The sequence below is a fragment of the Hevea brasiliensis genome, chromosome 17, assembly GCF_030052815.1.
Source record: "Hevea brasiliensis isolate MT/VB/25A 57/8 chromosome 17, ASM3005281v1, whole genome shotgun sequence".
NCBI classification, from domain to species: domain Eukaryota; kingdom Viridiplantae; phylum Streptophyta; class Magnoliopsida; order Malpighiales; family Euphorbiaceae; genus Hevea; species Hevea brasiliensis.
In genome coordinates, this window is record NC_079509.1 from 10287287 (window position 1) to 10309591 (window position 22305).

At 31.5% G+C, this 22305-nt stretch overlaps 2 protein-coding genes across 2 annotated transcripts; both read right to left on the reverse strand.

Annotated features, from left to right (window-relative positions):
- Positions 1-1094: 1094 nt before the first annotated feature.
- LOC110666792 (uncharacterized) lies at positions 1095-7177 on the reverse strand. Its single transcript, XM_058139414.1, has 10 exons — positions 6841-7177; positions 6070-6236; positions 5906-5970; positions 5168-5208; positions 4912-5000; positions 4710-4823; positions 3302-3379; positions 2127-2192; positions 1532-1603; positions 1095-1427 (listed from the first exon to the last, which is right to left on the reverse strand). The coding sequence occupies exons 1-10, from the start codon at positions 6995-6997 to the stop codon at positions 1320-1322; spliced, it is 957 nt and encodes a 318-aa protein (XP_057995397.1). The 5' UTR covers positions 6998-7177; the 3' UTR covers positions 1095-1319.
- A 4185-nt stretch (positions 7178-11362) lies between these two features.
- Positions 11363-13094, reverse strand: LOC110666787 (transcription factor TCP14). Its single transcript, XM_021827387.2, has one exon. It carries the CDS (start codon positions 12788-12790, stop codon positions 11603-11605), a length of 1188 nt encoding a protein of 395 aa, XP_021683079.2. The 5' UTR covers positions 12791-13094; the 3' UTR covers positions 11363-11602.
- Positions 13095-22305: the final 9211 nt, after the last annotated feature.

Sequence of the window (22305 nt, forward strand, 5' to 3'; positions counted from 1 at the left end):
AAAAAATGTGTTACTATATTAAACATCATACATTAAATAAATAATTAATAAAAAAATTAACATATATATAAAAATAAAGCACACAAAACCATAACTATTTATCTTTGATTATAATTTTTGTTTTCATTTCAAAATTCAATAACATTCTATTGATTGATTATTCCAAGTAAAAAATCTTATATGTAATAGATAATTTATGACGAAACGGCAAAATGTTTAATTTATTTTATTTTAAATTTTTATTTAAATTAATTTAATTTTAATTTAATTTAAAAATTAAAATTTATAGGATATTTTTTTAATTTTTTTATTTAAATTAAAAATTAAAAAAATTAATTTTTTTAATTTTGAGATTAAATTTCTTGATTCTTTATTTAAATTAAAAAAATAAAAAGATTAATTTCTTAACTTTCTTTAACTTTTGAATTAATTTACATTTAAATTAAAAATTTTAAATTAAATTAGATAAAAAATTAAAAATAACTAAATTAAACTTTCTAAGTGTAATTGAGTTTTAACAATAACTAACCACATAATATCGGGCACAATCATCCTTCTAGTTAAATTTTGTAACGGAATAGTAATTTCATGTAAAATTAATATACAAAATGATAAATTAATTATAAGTGATGCAAATAAAAATTAATCAAAATTTGAAAACATAATTTTAAAATATAAACGAAAATAAAATTTTGACACTCATTAACATAATTAATTTTATATGAAATTACCATTATATGGTATAATTTCCATATGATTCCATTCGAGTTTAAAATCAAACGAATTTAGTTTGATTTAATTTAAAATTAGAATTAAATTCAACACTGTCTGGAAACATTTTTCTTTTAATCGATTTAAAATGATTCATTTCATTGTCAAATTGAATATTTCTTCAAAAAAAAAAAAACAATTAAATCAAAATTAAAATCAAGTAACCATACAATTCAATTCCAAATTCCCAATATCAAGAATCAGAGCTGACAATTTTCGTGAAATTAACGAGTTATTAAAACAGATTGAAATATTCATTAATAGATACTATTTTATTTCATCTAATGTGAGAAAATAAAAATGGAAAACAACTTCGCAAGCACTGAAAATAATACGACAATTTTATTTTATATATCTAAAAGAGAGAAGATAATATGCAAAAGTTTTTTAGCCTTTCAATTTGCAGGATAAAGATAAGCAACATAACCTAAACAGGAGCCCTTTATTTGTGGATATGATGAAACCACAATGCGTTTAAAGTTAAAAACGACGATAAATTTCTGGAGCTGTACAATATATGATTAATTATATTTGTGACAATGAAACCTTCAGGTTCTTTTGCAACCAAGTTGGAACCTGCGGACCTTCATTCTTCCATCCAATGCAAGTGCCAGCACGTCATATTCCTCCACATACCACAGTTCAGAAATAACTGCCTGAATGATATTCATAACAAAAATGCCATCAATTGTACAGAGAGAAAACATGAAGGTGTTGACTATGGACAGATTAGGAAAAAATCAGAATTATAACAACAAACCTTATATCCGCGAATCTTATTGTTTAGGCTCGCAACCAGCTCATGGAAAATTTTTAGTTCATCTGGAGGCTCCTGTATAGGACAACAATCAATAGATAGATCCAAAACGCATAAATAAGAACATAAGCATGCTATCCATTTTCGCTTGATAAGAGGCATGATTAAGGTCATTAAATCGATCACATTTCAATGTAAGACTGCGGTCTTGGTGCATTCTTATTTGAAGACATCTATGAGAGAGAGAGAGAGAGAGAGAGATAGGGTTTTATTCTTTTAAAAAAATCTCTCCACCTTTGTTATTCAAATTTCAATGGTCAACTTTTGGTCTTGCTTATTTCCCTTGTCAAATATAAGCAATATAATCCAGAATCTCCATTACTTGTCTCAGGATTAATGATGCCAGATATGATGCAAGTATCTGTGCGTCTGATAAAAATAATTTCATTCTTATTAGCCACTGAGGTGATAACAAGCATTTGTTTCATAGGCATCTTGAGTTGCCATATTACTATTGCAGCAGAGAGCTTTCCATTTAACCAATGTTGCAATGTCAAAATAAAAAACTGAATGCCAAAAAACCTCATCAGATGCTTACCATGGGTGAAGCTTTAGGATGACCAAGAAGCCTTGCAAAGGAAGTATGAAGAATGGCAGCATCATACTGCAGCAGTGAAAGACACAAATTAGCAAGTGCCATGACCATTAATAGTTTCATTGGTATCAAGTTGTGTCACTTTACCTCCATAATGCTTTTGATCTAAAGAAAGAGAAATCATTCATATATAGACCTGGCCACAGGCCGGTTTGGAATCTGAACCGGACCAAAACTGTTCAAAACCGGATTGACCAAAACCGACATTAAACTAGACCGAAACCAGCTGGTTTGATTTCAGACCAAACTGGATTTTTTTTTTCATTTTAAAAAAATTCAAAATTTTGAAAAGAATTCAACTGTTTGTTTTCATAAAAACCAAAACCGAAATAGAATCAGGCAAACCTTGAAGGTCCGATTCTGATCCCCTTGAACCGGAACTGCCAGTTTAGGCCCGGAACCGGCCGTTAGCCAGGTCTATTCATATAGATCTAAGCAAGAATATTTAGCAAGGCATCTAAGAGGTAAAGACAATTAGATAGAAGCCACTATACAACTCAACTTAATTCACTAAGCCTTTATCCCAAAAATTTGGGGTCGGCTATAAAGATTTGTTTTCTTCACTCTAAATGATTTTGGGTTAAATTCTCAGAAATGTTGTTGTATAGAAGCCACTATACAACAACAATAAATTCCTTAAGAGGATGCATCACCATCTCTAATCATCCTGAAATAAATTAGCAGAATGGGATGCATTTAAAAAGAGAACCATCAGCTGGTGCTAGTAGAGCACAACCGGATGCATTTAGAAAGAGAACCACCAGGTGGTGCTAGTAGAGGTGGACCGGAAGATTTTACTTCCCTCAACATTTCAGGATCAGCTCACTTTCAGGCATGAGGGGAGGTCAGGATGTGTTGGACGAGTTCCATTGGCAAAAAAATGCATAGAAGAAAAGAATGATTCTTAGCTACATGGGAAAAATGAGGTTATGCAACAATAATTCGAATATTTGCAGATAAGGTCAATTTTGACCATATAGATCCTGATATCCAGTAGGTTACTCAACAGTCAACACCTCAAACTATTGGCACTCTCCTTGTGACTTCCAAAAAAGTAACTCGTCTTGTGCCTACTCTTACAACAGAAATAAGAAATTCACATGGTTCTTAGTTCTTACAAGTTGCTTTTCTGGGGCATGTGGAAGTGCAGATCTCAATTTAGCACGAATGGTCATGGGATCAGGTCCAGAGATCACCTACAGAAAGCATTGCAGTGAATTAATAAACTACAAATAACTTCTGAGGATTATTCTTCAGTGATTCCCTATGCTATCTACATATATGTCATAAAAAAAGACGTGCAATTATGAGATTTTTTGCCATCTTGATACAGTAAATAGGCACAAGCAATTACAGAAACAAAGCTTAACAAGAAACATCAATTCAATGAAGAAAACAGCCGATGTTTGAGTTTTTGAGTTTAGCTGGAATGGTAGATAAAGTTGTGTAAAGGAATGAAAGAAATACATGCCAAACCTTAACTAGAGCAACAAATGAAGAAAATGAAAAACCAAAGTTGTGTTCACTTTTGGAAAATTTGGATAGTTTTTTGAAGGAAGTTTTCTAAGAAAACTGGAAAACAGAATTTCATGTTCACATGTGCCAGTTTTCTAAATAGAAAATTGGAAAATCATCTTTCCAATTTTTCAAGATTTAACAAGGATTTAGAAAACAACTTCAAGTTGTTTTCTACTATTTTATTTTATAACAAAAGTTATATTTTCCAACTGTTTTCCAAATGGAAAACAATGACTTTTTTATAACTAAAATTATACAACTTTTTTATAACTAAAATTGAAAAATTATTTAGAAAAATATTTATTTATAATGATAAAAATTTAATCATATTATTATAAAATAAATAAGCACATATTTTAAAAATTTTTAAAATAAAATAAGTTTTTAAGTACATTTTATAAATGATTTATCTTTTTAATTATGGAAGATGTGAATATCTTTTTTGTAGTTAGAAAATTGTTTTATATAACTTGCAGGTGAACACGTTTTCCATGTTTTTCTTTGTTTTCCATAGAAAATGAAAAATGAAATTTTTTTAGAAAATGGAAAACAGAAAACAGTTTTCCACAAGTAAACAGGCCCCAACAGTTTCTTTCTCCATTTGTACGTATGTTCTCTCCTTTGTAGGTTTAGAAACTTCAAAAGCTTGTACACTTAAAAAAAGGAAGATTCCATATGGGGCAGGCTCCATTTTGTATATGATAATAACCAACTATGAACCATGATGAATGCCTTTAGCTCTACAACTAAGAAGATGTGAACGCAACTACAAGTGATTTCAATATCATAATAACTGCCTTGGTTACAAGGGAAAAGAGTTCCACCTGTTTGATGGGTTTTGATGACAGAAAGACAGCTAGAGTGACAATTTTCAGAAGAACAGGATATGCTTAATTTTCAGAACGAAAAATTGCAAAAAACAATGAAATACAGCTTTATGAATTGTTGAAAATGCTAACTTGTTAAGAAGTGAAAAATAGTAGCAACAAAAAGTAATTGAAAAGCAACCTGCCAGCATCCAAGAAGCACACCAGTCGAAGTCAAAACCACTCTATCTAAGACAATTTTTAAAGGACAGAGGCCCTCTACAACAGCTCCAACAGCAGTTGCTTCAACTTCAATCTGACAAAGTAAAAGAGGATTCATGGTTTATATTGATACTCATACAAGAAGCATGGAGATACATGAAATGGATCCATAGGCAATTTACCTCATCTTCGGTCGCAGGAACAGGTTCAATATGATGTGAAGCATGAAACATACTGAAATGGTATAAACTAGAGTTCTGAAACCAAATCGCTAACCAAAATACATGTTAGCATGGCAACAAATAAGAAATTATACAAAAAATTTATATGAACATATAAACCAACTAAGCTTGATTTTCTTTTCACATGAATTAAAATAACTAACTCAGATTTCAAAAGCAACATTAACATTAATAGGAAGGTCAAACAATTATTTACCTTTATCAAAGTATGGGCTAAATATATGTTTTACAGCCTCCCTGTGGCAAAAAAATAAATGATTTTAATAATTAATAAAGAAAATGAAACATATCATAAAAATTCCAAAGAAGGCTGGACATAATACAGGAAATAAATAGAAAAACTACGTAAGTTATTATACCCAAAAAGGGAAATGTTTTCCAAAGTAACCAAATGCTCTGCTACTACACTCCAAGTTTTACAGGGATCAGGATTGACCATCTAATGTATTTTAGTCAAGAAGTAATTGTGTGAAAGGGTGAAAAAGAGCAATTAAGTGAATTCAGCCACTTGAGCAGAACTTTTAAGCTTATACAATCACATATTCAAAATTGTGAAGTCCTGATTATGTGACAGATAACCGCCTTCTATGACACCATATGAATTGCAAGGGCTAGATGTTTCCTACTTATTGCTGAAACAGAATGCAGCAACTTCCTTAACACATACTAATCACAAAGATTGATCCACAAAAACCCATTGCTTGCCTCTAATTTCTTCTTTTCATTCCCCTTTATTTTCAAAAATTCCATGATATATTTTGCTCAATGGAATGGCTTAAACACATTTGTTTTGCCAATTCACTGCCTAGGGCCTATATTAGATACAGGCTAAATCCCAAATTTGATGTATTTCAAATCACAATTTGTTAATCAAACACCAAGAAAGAAATACCAATAAAACAAAAGAAGCATGAAAAGAAAACTAAATGCTTACGAGATGGGCACTGAGTATTCTGGGCTTAGATACAAGACATTAGCCCGGACAGGAGGGTTTGCTGCCTGCACACAGAAGGCAAGCATCACTCACTTCTTAAGAGAACAGAGATGAGAAGCAGCAACATCTTTATGATGTAATCTTCAATTCACCCAAATGCTTACCTTAAGTACAGGCATTATGGATCCATCCTTCAAGGTGAAAATATCTGAAAGTGACAATGACTGAGATGTCTCTCCATGTTTGAGGAAAGTTGGTCCATTCTCATCCAAATCCCTTGCCATTTTATCATATAATCTTGATCTTTGTTCCATATTTGAAATAGAAGAATCTGATTTAAGCATTCCCTAAGTTAGTACATGGTACCCTTCCACTATCCTCACATACATCAGTGAGTTTCTAAAAATTCACACCACAAGTTTGGTTCCAACAAAATTCAAGCTAAGAAAAAAGATGGTGAACATAATTTTACTTATTTCATTAATATTTATCAAGAAAAGATAATAAAAAAATAATCATTTATAATTTAGAAAAAAAAAACTGCGAAAATTTACCATAAACTTGCATAATCAACAACATCTTCAAAATTCCATAGCAAAAACCAAAATTTAATCTAATCCGGTTAGGCAAAACTATATTACAAGTTCAATAATCATCAATTCATACATTAAAAAATTGCAATTAATTCCTTCTACCATCAACTTTTCCATCTTGTGGGTTTATTTCTAACAAGCTCAAGAGTCGGTGAAGACCATAATTAGAGAAAATTAAACATTGATCAAGGAAAGATCTCGTAATTAGTCGTTTATGTGTTCCCGCTACTACATCTAAGAAAAATTTGTATGCCCCAGAATCAAAGTTTCCAAAAAGCAAAACTATATCGAAAATTAAAAAAAAAAAAAAAGGGAAGAAAGAAATTATGGCGGGGAATATACCTGACGAAGACGAAGACGAAGAAGAGGGATTAAGGGAAGAGGAATTATTGAGAGCCAGTCGGAACAAAGAGAAAGAAAGGACGATGCAAATAGACCAGATCAGAACCACAGTCTTTGAATGGCTCCACCAATTCTTAACCACTCTCGCCATCTCCATTAATTGAATAATGACTTCAACCTCGTTACAGCAACACCGCCACCGCCACCGCCACCGCCGCCACCACCATCCATGCTATTATGCTAAAGCTGTTTGGTAGATCCAAGAGCAAATGTCAGTAACTCTCTCTCTCATGTCATTTGCCAATTCCAATGGTAGCTTAGCTTACCCCTTTTTTCGTTTTATTTTTTTTTAACTGATCAGTAGCTTAGCTCATTTTATACATTTAGAAAAAGTGAATGTGAAATATCAAAATTCACCCAGGTGAGATTTCTAGTAAATATATTTTATTTTATTTTTTTCCATTTAAAAGAAAGTAACATAAATTAAAAATATCTTTATTATGTTGTGGAAATTATTAATTATTATAATATGAATTCCCTTTTTTTTAAGAAAAATATGAATTTCCTTTTTAGATATTGGATTCCAAATACACCAATAATGTGATTGTAATATGAATCCTTTTATTATATTTCATATTGAATATTTAAAAAAATTTATACAATTATTTTCATATTACATTATAAAAATTGTAAAAATTATACAATTATTATAAGTAACAATGATTATTTGACCCAACAAATTTTATGCACACAATTTTATTATGATAATTATTATGTTCACATATATATAGTTTTTCCTATTATAATATGAAAAATTTTAATATTGTTATATAATTAACGCAAATAGAATTGATAGAATTGGTTTAAATTCTATTAATAAATTTATAATTTTTTAATTAGTTTGCAGACTTATTAATTTATAATTTAATTATTGATAAATTCCAGCCTATGTTAAATATACATATAAAGAGAGAGAAAGACGTTCATGTGTGGTTCCGACATCAAACGTGCATTATTTACTGAACTTTACCAACCCCTTTCACTTTTCCTTTTGGTTACTGCTCCATTTAGCACCATGCAATGGATTCCACTATCCCTTATCTCAAAATTTTCATTCCTTATTTGTACTTCCTCTCCATTTTGACTCACCATCTCACCTTAACTTGGTATTTGATTACTAAATTATTAATCTGATTCAGTTAGTAATTATTTTAATTAAATTTCAAAATAATTGAAATCGCAATCCCACAATTTAAATAATAACTCTAACATCATTAAAAAAAAATTACATTGTAATTTTTAATTTTTACATATCAGAAATATGGATAGATGTTGAACTTGAAAATATAAATGCAGAATGGATAGCAAGAAAAAAAAAGCAAGACACTTATCCGCTTTAATTCCGATGCATGGAAGGTTCAGCCATCTGGCCCTTGAACCTCCCCCTGCCTTTTCGTTAATTAATTACTTGTTTCCTTTAATTTTTTTTTTTTATGTAGTTTTTCTTAGTTGTATGTTTCCTTAAATTTTCTTGGTCTCTCTTTAGTTTCCAACAATGAAATCTTAGTGTCCCCTTTGTGGATAGGGTTTTTGGTTAGTGTTCAGTAAGGTTGCTTGCACGCTGCAACTGCCCTCCTTTTCAAGTCGATTGAAGCTTTTAGGAGCTGTTCAACTAGCAGTCTCAGAGGAATGGTGCCGAGTCAGTCACTCTTTCCTTTAGGGAAAGTATGAAAGGCTCGTATTTGCCAAGCCTCTTTCTTGGCTTGTTCGACATTAGTCCTTGTCTATGCATTTCTAGTATTTGCTACAAATATTCTCTATTTCTTTAGCTTTGAAGGCGTTTAGCAATGCGACTTTGATTTGAGCGGAGTGTTTAAGCACTCCTGTGTTGTTTTCCCTTGCTTGATTGAATTATTGACAATCCACTCTTAATAACTAGTTGCAAGCTGCTGTTGAAGAAAAGGTGGTGACGATTGCTGATGAAGAATTGAAGACGAATCTCGGGTTCCTATCTATTGGATTTGGGCTTGGCTTGAAGTGATCATAGCAAACTTATCTTCTATGGGCTTGGGCTTATAACTTTATTTCATGTAAATATATTTCTGTTTAAAAAAAAAAATTACTCTTGAACTGTATATATTGGCGGGCAGGAAATATATCCCTATTTCCTTACTGTTGTTGAGAAGACAAAGGCATTCCAGGTGAGGAGCCAAATTCAGAATACCAAGTTACTAGTTATAAAAGATTCTTTCACTCACCCTGCTGCCTCTACTCAATTACCCTGCATGTATTATTTGGGTAGGTTCAGCTGAGACATTGACCAAGGTACTATTACATTGTGGGACACCTTCCCAGTTATTGCCTTGAGGAGCTCTTTGCTTGTTTTAAATGTTGCAATGATGATATTTATTGATTGGAGAACATCTCATTTTCTATGCTTCTCATTTCTCACTCCATTTCACTTTTCATATAATGGAATATATATATGTATGTATAAAGCCTTAAATTTTACAAAACGTGGATAGGTTTAATCACTAATCACTTTCATTAGTTGGATCATTAAACTACTAATTCAATAGCTTAAAGTGAAGGATTGAAATGTGGTGGCACCCCAAAAGTTAGAGACACAATGGTAGCGGGTGGTGTGTTGACCCACCCAAAATCTCTTACATGCTAACAACCAACCTGCAGGCAAAACGCCAGAAGGCATGCACATGGTTGTGTATGAAACAACACAATCATAAAATCAAAGAGGGATTAAGAGATTTCAAGGGCCCAAATTAATGAGCAAATGAAAGATTTTTCTGGGCCAATTCCATGGAGTCTTATTAGCACCTAATAAGCAATTCTTTTGTTTCCTAAACCGATGCCGACTAGTTTGTTCTACTGCTCTCTATAGCAAATCCAATGGATCATTAGATGGTCTAATCATTCTATTTTGGGGATGCAAGATTTTCTTGGAGGGCCCATTTGGCTCTAGCATATGGCTCATATCCATGTGCAATTTGAGTACGAAAGAGAACTACTTCCTTTTAGCTATCATGGGTTTGACGCCATTTTCCCACGCATACACCAAAGAATAGTAAAAATCAAAACATGTGCTATTCAATTAGATTAATGTCCTTACTATGCTCTCAACTCATCAAATTTAATTTTTGAATTTGAAAATTTAGTAAAAAAAAAATTAATTAAAAAATGATCCTCTTAGAAGGGTCTCTTCCTTAATTATATAAACCTACAGGGTGATGGAATTTGAAATCTCTATCAATTAGAGACTTCTGTCACTGATAAATAATGAAGACAACACAGTACAAGAAATCATTTACGGACCATATATCCATTATCTCTGGGGATTGTTCATGTATTCATTAGGTCAAATCAGAAATGCAGCCATGCTTCATTGCTCCATTATATTTATACGGACAGAAATCTAAAGCTGGTATTCTCTTTCTTCTTAAAGTATATTTAATTAATTATTTTTTAAAATTAATTTTAATATACATAAATTAAATGATAATTTAAAATGGATATACATATTAGTCAATGATATATATATATTTTGCATTTTTTTAATTCTTAACGTGATATGATGAGTGGTGCAAGCATGGATTCTAAGGCAAAATTAGAAAGAGGCATGGGTAAGTGGGATGATTTTATTATAGTTATTAATTATAATAAATTTAAAATTAATTTATTGTGGATAAATATTTATAAAAGGAAATACCAATTGCCGACTAGTAAGGGAAAAAAAGGGTTTGAAACGGACATTGGAGGGAGGGAGACAGTAAACTTGGGGTATGATTCGAATGAAACTCCAGACTCCACATTTTTCTCACTGAGACCCAATCATTCAATGTGCCCATCAAAAGAGTGGCCCACCAACGAACGGTCTGGATTAATAAAATCAGTGGGGACATCTCTGGGAGTAGGGTCATTAATACCCACCACCGATCTCAACGGTGCCAGGAAACAACTACTCTTCCATCCATCCATCTCTATAAAAGAGAGAGAGAGAGAGAGAGAGAGAGGGGAATGATCCACCTGTTTGTCAGTGACATTGTACATTGGTTTGGGCGATGACCAGCACCTGGGTCCCACCACCTGAGCCAACACCTGGACTGATAAGGTCTGGGTCCCACAGTTCTATTACCCCCATCACTCTGAAAAATCTTAATCATTGATGCGGTAAACCTTGAGATTCATGGCAGAGATTTTAGAATCAGAACGAAAGAAAGAAAGAAAAAAGGGTTGCAGTTTTTAATACTACATTGCAGTAACACTGTTTTATCTCTTTCACTACCCTAACTTACATACTTTTATGGCCCTTTCACCTCCACAGTGACATATATAGAGAGAATTCATTCATTCACCAGACTCTTATCCCAGCACAATTAACCCATAAATTATAACCACTAGAGCTTTGGCCAGAGGGTGGAAGAAATGAAAAAAATAATAATAAAAATTGCACAACCAATGATGAATTGCAACCAATGATGATGAGATATCGTGTAGTACTAATAAATTATCAAAAAAAAAAACCAAATGAGAATTTTTTATAAAAAAAACCAGCCAATACCCATGTTAAATAATATTGTCATCCCTCGAGCAAACCCTAAAACCCCATATTAATCACACAAAAAATTTTGGAATAATTAACCAAGAAGAAAAAAAACAAATCTCAAATTCAAGAACGATCAAACCTCACGTGTGTTACAAATCAAACTACACAGGTGGGGAATGATGTGATCATTATCATGATGCTCTATGAATTATGACTTGTTGTGTCGTGACGATCATCCCCGTTGCCGCCGCCACCACCACCGCAGTGGTGTGAGTGTGACCCACTTGCCTGTGATTCCGACATACCGGGAGGGCGATATGGATTTAGTCCAGCAAGCATATTCAAATGGCCTTCGTTGATCCCACTGTTACCGCCACTACCACCACCGCCAATGCTACTAGACCCCAATTGCTGGCTCGGTAACAAGGCCACAGGGGCAGGAAAATTCATAAAATGCAACCCACTAGAAGTAGTGCCTCTGTACAAAGCACTATTATTAACTGATGGAAATGTCCATATAGGGTCTCCACTCATAACTTGATTATTAGGATTTGCAAGCATCCAAAAATTTGCCGGAATCTGAGTATGGCTAGCTGGAATTGCCCCTGTGCTGGATTGCAACAAGTAGCTACCCATCTGATGCTGTTGCGATGATAAATCTTGCTCTGGCCTTCTTTTCCTGCTCAAGCTCTCTTCTGTCTCCGTCGACAACTCCAGGGAAGAACTATCGCGCAGTTCTTGCTTTGCTTGGAGTACCGCATTCAAATTGCTAGACTGGAAATTAAGAAACGTTGGTGTTGGTGAGGTTTCTAGACCAATTCCAGGAAACAAACTTCTGCGTTGTTGCATCGAAAAGTTTGGATTAAAGCTAGCCGATCTTAACTGAGAAGGGACTGACATACTGGAACCTGAGCTACGTAGAGATATGTTAAGGGACGTAAAATTCGCAGGGATTGTGCCGGTGCCTGTGGCGGCGATCACTGCTGGTTCTGCTTGTTGAAGTAACCACTCGATGGTTTCACCATCGGATTTGTGACCCAGCTCACGAGTTAGCTGGAAAACCCTAGCAGCGCACAGAGCGGGCATGCGAATTCTGCGGCCACGTCCATCGACCTTCGTGTGTCGATCTTTAGTCGATGTTCGTTTAGGAGGGGGTTTCTTGGAGGGTTCTGGGACAATTTGGAGACTGGAAGCGGAACGGTTTAGGCTACTATTGGTGTTATTATTGTTGTTGTTTGGTTCAGCAGTGGAGATGGGAAGAGAAGAAGGGTAAGGAGAGGAGGAGGAGCAAGGCTCGTCTTCTTTCTTTTCAAGTAACTGGAATGGGAAGTTAGGGCGATGGTGATGGTGGTGGTGGTGGTGGTGGAGCTGATCATCACCTCCTTCCATGATGGCATGAAAATATGCTGTTTCTCCAATGGCTTTTTTGTTTTCTGCTGTATTTTTAGAGGAAGGAGTGAGGGTTTTAGTTTAATCTGTTGGTGGGTCTCCTTGTAACAGAAGGGTAGAGAGAAGGAAACTCTTTCTCTCTCTCTCTCTCTCTTTCTCTCCTCTAAGCCTAAGAGAGACCCTTTAATGGTTTCTCTCTTTTGTTTGGTTTCCTGGAATTCCCTTGAGAATTGATGTTAGAGAGAGGATAAGGAAGAGGGCAAACTTTAAGCCAAAAAGATAATGAGTGGGAATTATATGGGTAACCTTTAAAAAGCAATTTTTTTTAGAAAAGAAATTGCTTTGTTGAGGTGCTGCTAGGGAGTTTATTTTCTTAATTTTTATTTTAAAATAAAATTTTTCCTTTTGAAGAAGGGAATGAAATAGAAAAAAATAAAAATAAAAGAAAAATCTGAGATTTTTATTTTTGTGAACGAAGGGCTCCTTTTTATTGTGGTTGGACAGCCCCTTTGGTTCAGACTCCACGTGAGGTGCTCTTTTTATCATTCAATCCATAAAGACAATGGTGGCCGAGGTGGGTCCCAATCCCGAGTCAAAAAATTGAGAGACTTAGAAAGGAAAGATTATCAAGTGGGTCCCATCTCATTCAAGTAATCATTTCATTTTGCCTTTGTTCTGCACCTTTGTTGGGGGACTTTGGGATTCCTCTCCGACTAGTCTAGTTTATCTTTCCCCTCTTCTCCTTCCCTTTGGTTAGGATTAGGGTTAGGGTTAGGGTTAGGGTTGTCTAAGCATGGACTCCTTAAAAATGGCCTTTTTTTGAGTCCAATTATGCATAACCAACCCTTTGTTGGTGGATTTTTGTTGGAAATATTTCCTACTTTGGCCTAATATGCCTCCATTTTTCCATTTTTTTAGTACATTATTATTATTATTATCAAATTGATATCGACTAGAGCACCACATTTAAGAGTAGGGCTAGCTAAATCTTTAGTTATGCCAGCTCTTAGGCCTACGGTTACTTCTTTTCTCAATTTAATTCTTTGTTTAATTAGCATAAAAGAAAAGGGTGCCATAATCCATCATTTGATCACATACATATAATAATTTAACTTGAAACACTAAGCACATATATATTCTAATTAAATTAACTGCCTCAATTTTTATTGAATTATAATCATTTCAATCTGTTTTTTTTAATGCAAATACTCATGATTGTGTTTCAGTCTGTACGCTAATTAAGTTCCTAAATAGTTAGATATGTTCGTAATTAAAATTTAGACCCGTTAATTTGATCTCTTCATTTAATTGGTAGGGTGTGGCATTTCATTACGCCTATTTAACGAACTATAATTAAGCAAATTTATTCCCAGCTTAATTAATTATACCAACCTAAAGGTGATTCTTTAATATAGCTAGATATGGTCAATACTGAGTACTCACTCCTTCCTCTTGCGTTTTATACCGTTAATTATATATTTATGTCTAATTAGGAGTGTAAACGAACCGAGCCGAGCTAAGTTTTAGTTTGTTCAGACTTGGTTCCTTAATATTGGTTCAGACTCGAACTCGAGTTTGAGCTAGATTCAAGCTTTAATATTAAGGATCAAGTTCGACTTCTTTGAAATATGTTAAATTCGAACTCGATTCAAGCTCGGCTCGTTTTAAGTTCGTTTATTATATTAACGAGCTAAATTTAAACTCGACCCGTGTCAAACTCGATAAACTCATTAAAACGAACTTGAACGCAAGTTCTGTAAGGTCAAGCTCGGTTCAAGCTCAATATGCTCAAGTTCGAGCTTGAGCTCAACTGTTATTATATCTATTTTACACAATTATTTTCATAATACATTATTATCCATTGTCATAATAATAAATAATAATAATAATAACAGTTTAAAATACGTTGTAAGTTATTTTAAAATAATATAAATTACAATACCATCATAATTTAAATAAAATTAATTATTCTTTATTCTTTCAATTTAAAATTATATAGTTTTAAATCAAAATTACGTAGTTTTAAAATTACATTATAAATTTTATATAATTATAATTAAATTATTATTTTATTTTTCTAATGTTATTCCAATAAAATATATTACTTTTGGCATTATAAATTAATTCATACTGTTAATAAATTATATTATTTTTATGTAAATATATTATAATTTGAGCTTTTTACTATTTTTATATTTAATTTATTTAAATAAATTGAAAAAGATTAAAATATTAGATTATTCAATTTATCAAATTATATTTGGTGCTTTATAATACTCTATTTAAGATATGAATAAATAAATTTGTATGGAATAAATAGATAATTAATATTAAGTGTAATAGTGATTATGAAAGCACATATCTAGATTATAAATAGGGAAGATGGACTAGTGCTAAACTTAAATTTTAACCTTTTAAAGGTTTACGGTTTAAAGAGAGAGATATTATAAAAATAAATACTAGGAAATGGATATTATAGAAAATAATAACAATGCATGGATAGATTAGTTAGTGATAATAGAAAAAAAATGAGCAAGACTGTAAAGAATGAAAAAAATAATAATAATGGTTAGATGAACTAGTATTAAACTTAGAGTTTAATCTTTTAAATATTCAAAATTTAGAGAGAAAGAGAAAGAGAGAGAAATAAATTTATATTTTAAGCCGTAAGGCGATCACAAAATTATGAAATTAAGTTTTGATTTATTTATTATTTTAATACAAATAAAATAATTCAAAATAATTTTTATGTATTTATATATAATATTTCAAGTTTATTTCTCATATAAAAATTAACTTATTTTTTATAAAAATTATATTTAAAATACAAATAATTATATTTTATAAATGCACTTTTTATTTTGATTATATTATAATTTTATATAATAATAAAATATTTAATAATATATTATTTTATTTTATTGGGATCATATATTTAATATTCTAATTTTATTTTTATATAAATTAACTTATTACAAAACTATATTTTATATATTGATTATATTATAATTTTAAATAATTTATTTTCTATATATTATTTTTAAAACAATTATAATAAAATAAATATATTTACAATATTATAAATTATAATTATTAATATAAATATTTTTATAAATGAGCTAGTTCATGAGCCTATGAATGAGCCTATTTACGAACTTATTCACAAGCTAGTTTACGAGTCTATTTAACGGGTTAGATCGTGAGTTTGTTCAACGAATCAGATCGTGAACCTGTTAAACGAGCTAACTTGCGAGCCTATAAACAAGCCAAACTCGAATAAAATACTATTAAGTTCGAGCTCAACTCGTTTAGAAAATAAATCAAATCAAACCAAACTTTTATCGAGCGGGGTCTCGAATGACTCACGAACAGCTTGATTCATTTACATTCCTATGTCCAATTAATTTTTTTTTTACAAATATTTTCCTTTCAACTATACATATTCTACATATATACAAAGCTTAAATAATATTATTAGATAAACACTTGATTACTGGTGTTGATGCAACGCTATATATACAAGATACCAAATTTGCTGAAGTAAAGAAAAGGCTGGTTTAAGAAGCTAGCTGGCTAGGTTTATGTGGGATGAATAGAGAAGAGACCACCCTATAGTCATACAAGCTGTTGAGGACCACTCAGTACAGTAGATGATCCCCCAATCTTACAACATTAATTCCTATATGTGACTATTTATGATATCTTCCTCTGAACCGGTTAATTATTGAAAGATATTTTACTGAAATCAATCTTAATGCTCTTTTGTTGGTCTGCCAATCTTAACTTTTATTTATTTATTTATTTTGGAACTTTATTGGGTTTTGTGGTCTATAGACAACAAATATCTTTTTTTTTTAAATAAAAAATTAATTTCCTTTTCTTCTTTCAAGAAAAAAAAAAGAAAAAGCAAAAATTAAAAATAATGAGACATATCTTTCTTTTATTCTATGACTTTTAGGTATTTATATTATTGATAGCAATTAAATGAGTTGAGGTGATATTTCCTGCATTCTGGAAACCTGTATGCATCGATGTATATGAAAGTAGTTCGTTCTTATCCATATATAATTAAGTTGGATTTGTCGACCAAGAATTTTCTTTTGGAAAGAAGATGAGAATTTGTAATATAATTTCGCATAAACTGATAATTACACCTGCAATCGGACAAAAAATGTTATATAAAATACAATTAATATGATTTTAGATCGAGAATTTTTCACTTTCTTGTTGCCCCAACTAGTTTAATTAGTTAATTAAGAAGCTATTTGAAGTCAAGTATTAAATAGTAATTAATTAGGCTAATTTGTAATGATATAAATTAAAATCCAACTGTTCAATGAACAGAAAAAGATAATAATTCATTGATAATAACTGGTCAAAATGAGTGAACATTTAACCTTTTGTGCCCTAATTTGCTTTCAATTTGATAACTACTTCCATATATTGATGGGTTATTTGGTCATGTAACATTTAAACAACTGTGCTTTATAAAAAAGGTTTGGTAGCCATTCATTGTGTGAGTGTGTGGATTTACATAATATATATAAGCATGATTTTTATATTTGAAGGTGCAGTTCAAGAGCTAGTTTCCACAATCACATTCTAATATTTCTCGTAATCTTTTGTGAGATTAACAGTTGTGGGATTCATATGGAAATTTTCAATTTTTTTTTTGGTAATTTCTCTTATTGACAAATGAGATATTCTTTTCAATTTATAGAGAGAGGATTATATATTTGTATTCAAAAACTTAGGAAGAACTGGGACAAGGAAATATGAAGGCCCCAAAATTTTCTTGCTCCTTGCAATTGTGTTCCTAAAAAATCAAAACCTTGAAAAAGGTTTCTTTGCTTAATTCAAGTGCAAAAAATCTAATAAAGTTCCTTTGCTTATAAAAAAAAATTAGAAAATTAATGGTTTTCTATTAACAATAATTTTATTAAATAGAATTTTAATTTTAATTGCATTCTGTTAGTATAAATTTTGGGCATTAAAAAAGAAATTGAGACACCCTAGTTGATATTGCCAACCTTCTAATGCAGAACTAATTACGATCACATCTAACACAAAATGTGTAATGACATCAAGTGTATATATATATATATATATATATATATGTTGTGCCCTAATTAATAAGAATTGGTAAGAAAATATTGAATCAAAAAACCCTCTAAAGTTAAGCATTTATCCAAAAAGTTGGAGGTAGACGTTATTTAACATGAGCGACATAAGAGCTCTTTCAATAATGCAATCAATTAATTTTAAGCAAGTTATGATAAAACGTGGAAGCAAGGATCGACACCTTCCATAGGATTTTTAATGGGCTTTCTTCTGCTGTATTTCTATCTGTAGCAGAACATTTAATAATTATTGACGACAGATTATAGTGAAGCTAAATTAGGTCATTTTCACTTTACTATCACAACTGTTATCTTTTTCTTCTTTTGTTTTTTTATTGAAAAAGAACCTTTTATTCGCACGTTTGTCAAAATGGAAAAGCATACAGAGGCCAGGCCATGGAACCTAGCAAGCAGCTAGCAGAGCTCTCATCACATGATGTATGTAGCCTTCAACAAGATATTCTGACCCTCCGCCATTCCTAGAATAGAATTAGAAATTAACAAAAATCAATAAATAAATAATTTCATGCTCATGTAATTAAATTATTTAAAAAAATGTGGGCCAAATAGAATAAGACCTCATGACCCTATTTATTTTCTTTTTTCTTGGTTTAATTGGATCGAGTTGGAGTGTCCTGTGGCTAACTAGAATCCATCAGCGAGGCAGCTGCTGCAAAAACCCTATTCATAGATGTGGCCGTTTTTCTGATGGATGTTGTGAGGACCAACTCATAGTCTCTGTTGAGTTGTCCTACATGACATCACTGTGGACCTGGTGCCCATGAAATGTGGACGAGATGTATTAACTAGTGCTTCCTTTTCTTGAGACCACATGCCTTGCCACTTATGCATGGTTATTGAAGATGACCGTTTACCAATCTTATTTCAGCTTCACCCCCCCTTATTAATATCTTCTGCTGGAGCTTGACTTGCCAGTTTTTGGATTTTGCTAACATATATGTTCTCATAAGGGGATAAGGATTTTGACGATTCTTCATTTATGCTGCCTTATTGCTCAACTTGCTATAATCTGCTTGCTTATTACACACCAGATGATTCTCAGCCAGACCCAAAGCTGACCTCATATCTTTAGATTAAACCCAAAATTTCCATCTTCACTGGGCTTTTTGGGTTCAAGAGTTGCAAGTATACGCATCCCTTTTCCATTTACATGCTAAATTCAAAGTTCAGTATAACATCGAAAGCCCAGCTTCTACCATTGAAGTTTTAATTACCCTTTTCCTTTTTGTAATATCCATGAAAAGGGTGAACTTTTTCTATGATATTTGAATCCTAATTTTCATTCTTAAGTGTTAATTAACATTGAGATCTTGCTAGCTACATGTTAAGAGCAAGATGTAGAATTAATTGCAGCAATGTGTAGAGTCTAATATCCCAAGTGCAAAAGAAAGGTTGCTAAAGAAAGAAAGAATTATACAGTTGGAATCTTTCCATTGATTGATTGGTACACAGAAATTAGAAACAGGGACTTCCCCCACTATTTTGCAACCAATTCACAGACTATCCTTTCATCATCCCAAAATTTGCAAAAAGCTCATTCAGGATTTAATAACCATTCTCCCTACTCAAAAGAAAAAAAAATGAAGATTTCTGTGATCCACCCATACACAATAGGGAATATGGAGAGGAGATTTTTGCCCCACTGGTATCCAAAATCACGTGGACAGAACGCCCCTCATTCTTCCTATAACAACATTAGTCATTCTCAAATATGTAAATGGAATGTGGGGATTTGGGGTCTCTCTCCATTCTCCAACTTGTTAGGACGATGGTGTTATGCGCCGTATATATATTTCTGGTTCCTATCATTTTGTACTTATATGCAACCCTACGTTTTACTGCATCAATCCATAGCAATATATATAGCTGCCTGCCGTCTCATCCATTTTAATTCTATTTTGGATGTGAATGCCATTCCCTGCCGCTGCTTTGTGGTCCATCTCTTCGTATATCCAGTCCGAGAACTATTCCAAAAAAAAAAAAATTCTGAGGTAACCACTTAACTTCAATTTGAATCATGTATATCTTCTTCTTGATGGTAACATCATCAAGATTAAGTGATACAGAATAAGTCATTCCTGTTGCATAAGCAAAATGACAGAAAAAAGCAAAATGACAGAAAAAAAAATCTATCCTTTTGAGGGGGGAAAAAATCTCTTTCCATGCATCATATTTATTCACATTTTGGGTACGATAAATACAGTTAGACGAAAGCAATGCAAGTGGTGCCATTGATGCTGATTGCTTTTACTAAAGAAGATAACAACAATTTCTGTCCTCCACAATCTTTACTACCAAACATTGCATCAAATTTTTTTTTAGCTAGTCTGTTTTGTCTTCTTCATGATTTCCACTTGTCATCAATTTAACTCTTCATTTTTCTAGAAAATAAGTTTTTCAAGAATTAACATTTAGAGCTCTTAATTAAATAGATGAGACCTTCATATTTTTAAATATAATTTTCACCAAACTTTCTTCATATTAGAGGCTTAATTAACCAAGAAAGGAATTAGCATAAATGGATAAAAGTAATATGAGAAAGCTTTAAGGGGTAACTATCCATTGATGTGGCTAAGTTGGTATTTTTCATTCAGTCCTTTTCTACAGACAGAGACGAAACACATTCGACATATGAGTATCTTATCCATAAAAATCTCATGCAAAGCCAATCAAAACACACCAACTAGGCTTGAAAATGACTATCAATTAGAAATATTCAATCTCTTACAACTTTATATCAGGACAGGCAATGAAGACACTTGGCCAATTTCATTCTCGTGATCAATTTGAAAAATACCTGCCCATACCTTGGAGCTGGACATGAATCGGTTCGATTTACAATCAAAATCAATTCGATTGAAATTAAAATTAAAATTTTTGAAATGGAATTGGATTAAATCTGTAATAGGGAATCACAAATCTTCTATGTTTTATGAGTATTTGATTGAAGACAAAGGCTACTTTTACAACTCATTTATTGGTTCTTTGCAATAAAGAGAATGATTTCATTCTTTTTTTAAGTTATTCCAATTCAATGCTGTCTTACTTTTTGACACTCAAAAATAAAAATAAAATATAAATCTAATTTAAAAAAAAAAAAAAAACTCTAAATCATCTCATCAGTTCTCTGCACTACAATATGTATATATATATATATGCCTTGTTGGTGGCATCTATGAACTTTTTGTAGCACTAAAATGTAAAGAATTTGCACATGTAATGTTTAAAGATATGCTTTTTAGCAGCAGATGTGATTAACAAGTACAGGCCATCATCCATATGGTTGGAGTCTAATTTTGTTATGGCCTGTGCAAAAGCTGCAACATTTAACCCACTCGACTGACTACCCTTCTAATCCAAATGTAATTAACAACATACTTAACAAATCAATTTCACCTTAATTAATTAATGCATACAATTCAAATCCCTTGAAATCATGATGACATGGCTTTATTTTCATTTTTATTTTTTGTTAATGGAGAGAAGTTTTAATTATTGGATGAATTAATAATAATTTGTTTTATAAAAAAAACAATCAAGTTGATTTAATTTCATTTTTATTTTTTAATTTTATTTTTAAAGAATTCTATATTTTAATTGAATTCAATTAATTTAATTAGAAAAAATGAACTAAACCAAACAGATCGAAGCTTATATTTGTGTCATTTTATAGAAAGTATAAGCGTAGACTACATGCATCTCTCCATCTTAACTCGTCTACTTATCTAAATTGTTTTTTCTCTATCTTCACCAAAACCTCATCCTCCCTCTCCGTCTTCTTCTCATCATTTCACCTATCATTCCTCAACTTAGATGATTGTATTAGCTACATCTCTCAATTTCAATTTATATCATAAAAATCTCTAAACTTTAATTTGAATATTATTAAAATTCTTATAACTTGCTATTCCAGATTTACAGGTTATGATTAAATTTTACTTATCGTCTCTTAGCTTAGATAAGTGTATTACAAGCAGCCCTCAATTTTAAATTATACCACAAAAATTCATATATGTTAATTTAATATATAAATAAACTTTAATACAAAATGTGCTAATAGTTTATTTAAAATTTTAAATATTTGCTTAATATCCAATCTTAAATTACTATTAAGCATCATATATAATAAAAACATTTTAAAATATTTTATTATGCAAATTTTTTTTTAAATTTTAAACAATTATAAAAATTTGAAAGAAAAAGTACATAATTATAATTTATGATTTATTATGAATATTTTTTAAAAAAGTTTCAAAGAAAAATATATTGAAATGAAATTTAGGAATTTTTATAATGCAAGTTAAGGGGCGATTGTAATGTATCAATCTAAGTTGAGGAAGGGTGAACTCAACCATAAGTTAACTTGTAAACAAA